The sequence below is a fragment of the Saccostrea cucullata genome, unplaced genomic scaffold, assembly GCF_032062105.1.
Source record: "Saccostrea cucullata isolate Sc308-1 unplaced genomic scaffold, CSIRO_AGI_Scuc_v1 ctg5502, whole genome shotgun sequence".
NCBI lineage: Eukaryota > Metazoa > Mollusca > Bivalvia > Ostreida > Ostreidae > Saccostrea > Saccostrea cuccullata.
The window spans coordinates 68,303-75,593 of NW_026937264.1; the positions used below are offsets into that span (position 1 = coordinate 68,303).

At 38.2% G+C, this 7,291-nt stretch overlaps 1 protein-coding gene across 1 annotated transcript; it reads right to left on the minus strand.

The window, feature by feature from the left end:
* Positions 1-5,302: 5,302 nt before the first annotated feature.
* On the minus strand, positions 5,303-6,613 carry LOC134247674 (uncharacterized). The gene has a single exon (XM_062730009.1). The coding sequence runs from the start codon at positions 6,611-6,613 to the stop codon at positions 5,303-5,305; it is 1,311 nt and encodes a 436-aa protein (XP_062585993.1).
* Positions 6,614-7,291: the final 678 nt, after the last annotated feature.

Consider the following 7,291-nt stretch of genomic DNA (forward strand, 5'->3'; position numbering starts at 1 on the left):
CAACAACCTCATTCACACAAAGTCTTACACACCACATTTTCACATATACGCAGCGCAAGTATAGTAATTAAAGGCATTAAATAATACATAGCCCTGGTTACATACTCCCCCTCTTCGTTGAAATGGCTCCTGACATTTCCAAAGAAGTATGTACAATAATAGTGTAGCCAGTGGTAAAACATCAGAACTAACAATCTGGTTCAGGTTCAATATTATATTTATTAATGTTGAAATAAGACGTCAAAAACCTGAAATATTACAATTACACACAACATATAGACGACACATAGACAGACATTTAGACAGATAATTAAAACATAATAGACTTTACTTTAGAATAGAGTTCTTACCGGGACACACACAGGAATTACAAATATTACTATCTGTTATTGACTATAGAGTAGAGTACACATCTAACCAATTCAACGGCTAGGCTCAGAGTGCCCGATGTTAGTGCGTGAAAGCGGGAATTTGGTGAATAGGATAAAGTCATGTGACTGTCCGTCTAGTGTCTAAAAATAACAACAACCTCATTCACACAAAGTTTTTCACACCACATTCTCACATATACGCAGCGCTAGTATAGTAATTAAAGGCATTAAATAATACATAACCCTGGTTACATACTCCCCCTCTTCGTTGAAATGGCTCCTGACATTTCCAAAGAAGTATGTACAATAATAGTAACCATGAAATATAAATAAAAACCAATTTACCTGATACAACTCACCACCATGAAATCAAGTAATTAAATTAAAACCTCATCAATGACCATCAAACTTCAAACATCAACAAGACACATAATATACAAATGTACCAATCAATGTAGGAATACCTGACCAATGAATTCCTCCATACTCCATATGACACATAAGTCATGAAACTATTTACACGTACCTCAATACACCTCATTAAAGTTTTACAACTTTTAAGAGCTAATCCCATAAACACTAGACACAAATTATTATATACAATGAGTTTAAGGATTAGGGGAATAATGAATATGGTCATTATTATAATTTTTTTTTTTTTTAAATTTTTATTTTAATTTATTAAAATCCCGGGTAAACTGCATCATAAAAACATTTCGGCATAAAAGCAGTTTTCAGCATAAAAATCGGTTCTCGGCATAAAGCAATATCATAAAAAACCGTTTACATTATCCATTCCCCATACCGATCTGGGAATTTTTTCATTCTGGTCGACCGTCTCGGCAAAATCGGTAAAGGCGACTGTGATTGGTCTGAAATAAACTGACTATGTGGACCGCTCACAGAAGCTCTGGTACTACTGCTGTCTGACTCACTGGTGTAACCTGACTGTCTGGGAGAACTCACACTCTGAAAGGAAGGACTTGAATTCTGAAATGAAGAAATATTTTGATTAGTACCATCTGATACACTAGAAACTTTAGATCTTGATACACTGTGTTGATCTGATGATTCTTTGCTGAACTCATCTCTATTTCTGGGTATCCTTGATTTCACTTCAATTGTTACTTCATCATCCGAACTCTCAGAATCGGACTCCGGAAGTTCATCAGAATTCTTAGGCTTCTTGTTCCTCCTTGTCACAGGTGTCCTATAAACAACAGGTTCATCAATGTCACATGCTGGTATCTGGTTAAATGGTAGCAGCATATTTCTGTGCAGTGTCTTTGTGGCTCGTCCTGATGTACTCTTCACTCTGAAAACAGGGATCTCGGGATTGGGAATTTCTGTGATAACATAAACTTCTGAATCCCATCTGTCTGCTAGTTTATTCTTTCCCTTTAATCCTACTTTCCGCACAAGGACTCTGTCTCCAATCTCCAGCTTACAGAACCTCACTCTCTGGTCATACTTATTCTTGTTCTTGTCAGATATTCTCCTAGCTTCTTGAGAGGCATGTCTATATGCTGACACCATCCTGTCCTTAAGTTTCTCAACATAACCATGGTGATCTCCTTTCTCGTGTTCCAAGTCCATACCAAAGAATACATCTATGGGAAGCTTAGGATGCCAACCGAACATCAGGTAGTGTGGAGTGTATCCCGTTGCATCATTTCTGGTCGCATTGTAGGCTTGAACGAGTGGAGCAACATGGGATTTCCAGTCTGACTTCTGCTTCTCGTTGAGTGTTGAGAGCATCTTGATGAGTGTTTGGTTGAATCGCTCAGCTGAGCCATTTCCCATCGGGTGGTACGGCGTAGTCCTTGTTTTCTTTATTCCTAGGAGTTTGCAGAGTTCTTGGATTACTTTCGACTCAAAGTTACGTCCCTGGTCGCTGTGTAATTTCTCAGGAAAGCTGTAATGTAGAAAGAAGTTATCAAATAAAGCTTTAGCTGTAGTATGAGCAGTTTGATTTTTACATGGAATGGCTTGAGCGAATCTGGTAAAGTGATCCGTTATGACTAAAATACTCTCGAAGCCTCCTTTGGATTGTTCTAAACTCAGAAAATCTATGCAAACTAACTCCATGGGTCTTGTCGTCACAATCGGTATAAGTTCTGCTGCAGGTCTCACAGGTGTTTTACTACATATGCATCTATTACAGGTCTCTATCTTCCTAGTGATGTCGTTCTCCATGCCTGGCCAATAAAATCTCTGTCTGGCTAACCAAAGGGTTTTATCTTTTCCTGGGTGTCCGACATCATCATGTATTCCCTGTAATGCAACTGATCGAAAACTCTCTGGGACTACTAACTGATAAGATCTCTTACCATCCTGGAAAGCGGTTTTACAAAGAACTCCATCTACCACTTGCAGCTTCTTCAAAATTCTCATGTACCTCTGAACATCTGGAGATTCTTTCCATATATTTCCTCCCCTAGGTCGGAAATCGCTTTTCAGGATCTGTAGAACTCTGTTGATGGCTTCATCTCTGGACTGTTCTTCTATCCAGTCATGACTGCTGAGTGTGTCGCTGGGGAAAATCTCCTCATCCGCGGCTTGAGGGGCATCTTCCTCGGAAACACTCTGGCAACATGGTATCTGTACTGAAGCAGCATTACAAAGAGCCTTAACCGTGTCCTTAAAAACCACTGGTTTCCTGGATAGACCATCAGCATCTGCATTTAAGTTTCCACTTCTGTATGAAATCTGGAAGTTATAATTAGTAAGACTGGCTACCCATCTCTGGCTTGTTGCATCAAGCTTGGCCTTGGTGAATATGTAAGTTAGCGGATTGTTGTCCGTGATTACCTCAAACTGATTCCCGTACAGGTAGTCATGTAGCTTATCACATACCGCCCACTTAAGCGCCAAGAACTCGAGCTTGTGTGCAGCGTAGTTCTTCTCACTGGGTCTCAGTCCTCTGCTTGCGTACGCAATCACCCTCTTTTGACCTCCTTGCACTTGATACAGGATTGCTCCCAGGCCTTTGGAACTGGCATCCGTATGTAGTATAAAAGGCTTGTTGTATTCTGCATACCCTAAGACAGGTGGTGTTGTCAATTTTTCCTTGATGTCCCGGAAAGCCTTTTCCTCCGTTTCTGTCCAAATCCATGGTACTGGTTTCTTCTTGGAGTTTGGTTTACTGAGTGCCTTCTGCTTCTTACTAGTTTTGGTCTCATGGCCTTTCAATAAGTTGTTCAGTGGAGCAATGATACTGGCAAAGTTCTTCACAAATCGCCGGTAGTAGCCGATGAACCCTAAAAACTGTCTCAGCTCCTTAACATTGGTAGGTGTTGGCCATTCCGCAACAGCAGCAACTTTTTCTGGGTCCGTGGAAATTCCTGACTCTGAAATAATATGACCTAGATATGTAACAGACTGTTTGAAAAATTCACATTTTGAAGGTTTAAGTTTTAAGCCATGTTCTTCTAATCTCTGAAACACTCTTTCTAAACGTTTACAATGTTCCTCGAAAGTTTTGGAAAAAATCAAAATATCGTCAAGAAAAATCAAACACTCTTTGAGATGAATTTCACCCATGCATTTCTCCATAAGTCTTTGAAACGTTGCTGGAGCATTTGTCAAGCCAAAACACATTCTATTACATTCGTAAAATCCAAAGTTACCTACTGAGAAAGCTGTTTTGTGTTTGTCCTGTTCCTCTATCTCCACCTGCCAGTATCCTGATCGCAAGTCTAATTTACTGAAGTACTTGGCACCACTCAGTGTATCAATGACATCGTCAAAGCGTGGTAGCATGTAACAGTCTTTACGAGTCTTTGAATTCAAAACACGCATATCGATACAAAAGCGAAGAGAACCGTCTGTTTTTCTAACTAAGACAACATTAGAACTATAGTTACTGTGGGATTCTCTTATCACACCTGCCTCTAGCATTTCTTTGATATGCTGTCTCACTTCATCATACATACCAGGAGGTATTCTCCTGTAAGGTAACTTAAATGGAGTCTTATCTTCAAGTTTGATACTATGCTTGACCAAGTCTGTCTTCCCTAGATCCAATGGACCTCTGGAGAAAACATGACTATACCTTGTCAGTAATTGGTTCACAGTTTTAAACTGTGGTTCTGATAATGAAGTCCTATCTACTTTCACACCCAACTCTATAGGATTCACCTTATCTGACTGAGAGTTATTCCCCTTTAGGGTAGATACACTTTCAATAACTTTTGCTTCCTGTAGAGAACAAAGTATTGAATTGGGTCTCAGTGTAATAGGTTTAGCAGAAATATTGCACACCTTGACTTTGACTTTGGGTTTGACAATATTCTGTGACAAAGTGACAACTCTCGGACACACTGCATAACTGTCATTACTATGAGAATTCTCAGTCACTAAAGTAGAAATATTTCTGTCTACACCTCTTGCTATTCCATTGACAACAAGCGACTGATATGGTTCTATAGTTATGTTTTTCTTACTAGTTGTCTTGACACAATATGACTTACACTGTGTACTGTCAATAGCCAATTGCCACGCATCAGGTAACTGACAGGACATATGCGAGTAATAATCTCTACAGATTCTCAAAATATTTGTTCCAACAATAACAGGACAGTGTCTGTTGAACTCTGTATCTGGTACTATCACGATTGGAACAAATAGTTCAATATCGAGTAACTTGATTGTACACTCAATGTAACCTTTGTACTGCAGAACTGAACCATCCGCTACAGATATTTGCAGTCCAAGGGTAGACAACTCTTTCAACTCTGGTTTGTCTATAAGATTGTTGTACTCTTTATCAGACAATGTTGTAATCATAGACCCACTGTCTAATAAAGCATTCATAGTCACACCCTGTAACATAATTTCTACTTCATTTGACTCACCAATCATGTCACATTTAATTTGTTGGCCATTACCTCTGAGTACACTGGTCTCTCCTCGGCCACTAGTAGAGACCACTAAAAGTTTGGGTCATGCTTCTCTGTCCCTGAACTATGATACTGTCCCTTGGGCTTACCATATCCTCTATACTGACCTCTTTGCAGGTTTCCTCGACTTCCTCTGTAGGAGTCACTACTGTGAGAATTTCCCCTAAAATACTCACCTCTTCCTCGGTTAGTACTCTGTCTTCCTCTGAAGCTACCTCTCCCTCTACTATAATCTTGTCTAGAGTCAACTTTAGGTGCATCAAGTTTCATCAAAATCTGACTAAACTTATCCTCAATCTTACCCTCTAACTCTGTCTGTAAATTCTGAATTTTCTTGTTAATTCTTTCCTCAGCTTCACTTTCTACTGATATACCATGTTGATGTAACCTGGGATTTTTATCAACACCTTGACTCACCTTTTCTGAACTCTTTTTGTTGATCATAATTTCTTTCTCAACCCTTCTAATCTCAAGTAAAAGCTGATCATAGTTCTTAAGCGTATCGTACTTATGACGCGTTTGTGTATTTAACCGATCAGAACTCAACGAAGTCCAGAATTTATGACGGAGTAAATCATTCTTTGATGATTTATTCAAATAACCATTGTCAATTGCATTCTGTAACATGCTTTCTAATCTACACCCAAAAGATGTTGCACACTCACCCTGAAATTGATATGCATTAAAGAACTCTTGCATGATCATAGCATTATTTGACACTTCACCAAATAAAATATTTAGTTTGTCAAGTATTTCTTGTACACTAGCTTTTTCACCAAGAGGAATAAGCATGGTTTTAGCTGTACCCCTCAGAGATCTTCTGATACTCTGAATAATAACTGTCTCTTTTATTTCAGGATCATTCATAAGACACTGAACCTCATATCGCCACTCTCTATAAGTAACATCACCCTTTTGTGGGGGTTCATCACCAGAAAACTGGGGAATTCTAGGGATTTGAGAATGTGTTACCTCATAAAAATGGGATGTGTTCCCTTGTTGACTTAATTTAAAGGGATTGCTTTGAGGGGGTAAACCACTGAAACTCTTAAATTTAACCTCACCATAGGGGTCACCTTTACCAATGTCAGCTGGTACACTGGGAGGGGGTGGGAATTGATATGGTTCAGAAGTTTTAGCATTGGGGAACATTAATGGCTTTTGATCTTTACTTACAACAGGAGTACTTGTTTTTGGAACATCCGCCTCTGAAACACCTGCAAAGTCCAACTTACTTTCCTCATGCAATGAACCACCCTCTTCTTTAGCCTTATCAAGTAACTTCTTGAGTTTTTCAGACACCTTATCTGCCTTTTTAGACTCTTCAACCTTATCTGTCATTTTAGACTCTTCAACTTTCTACACAAGTCAAACAAACTTTCAATAACACTAAAGTTCAACTAATGGTCACTCAAATGTATCACTTACTAGTAATAAACTTGATAAAGTACAAGTAACCTGTAATCACCTGTTATATCAATTCATAAAAACGCAGCGCAGATATGCAATATGCAAATCTCATGAAAAATATCATTGGCAAGCACATACACACACTCAGACAAAGTAACACTCATGCACATCATCTGTCACTAAAGGTCAAAGTTGCCATGTCAGTGCAAAGGTTAGTAGCATGCAAGGGAAGTGCAAAGAAATGATGATCTAATTTCTAATACAAGATTTTTTTTAAATTAATTCCCGGTATAGTCAATTTTCAAAAGTACACAAATAAATTTCAATTCCAAAACAGAAATGATAAACTTTACAATTTTTCAGAAAAAAAATCAAAACAAAATAAACAAATAACCTTACAAGTAAATAAATAGCAGGCCTGAATTAAAAAAAATATTGCTTTTATAAACACCAAGAAAAAAATAAAGTTCAAATGTTAAACAGAAATGAAAATAAAGAAATCGAAAAACAAAATTGATCGATCAGCTGTTTAAAGAATTTCCGGAAGCTTGTTCTAAATTTAGATCTAAAAATAAACTCGGGAATTCCCTATGCAAGAAGATGACAAAA

What these genes read in the sequence shown, in the direction of transcription:
- LOC134247674 (XM_062730009.1), bottom strand. Translation starts at nt 6,613, where the DNA reads ATGACAGATAAGGTTGAAGAGTCTAAAAAGGCAGATAAGGTGTCTGAA.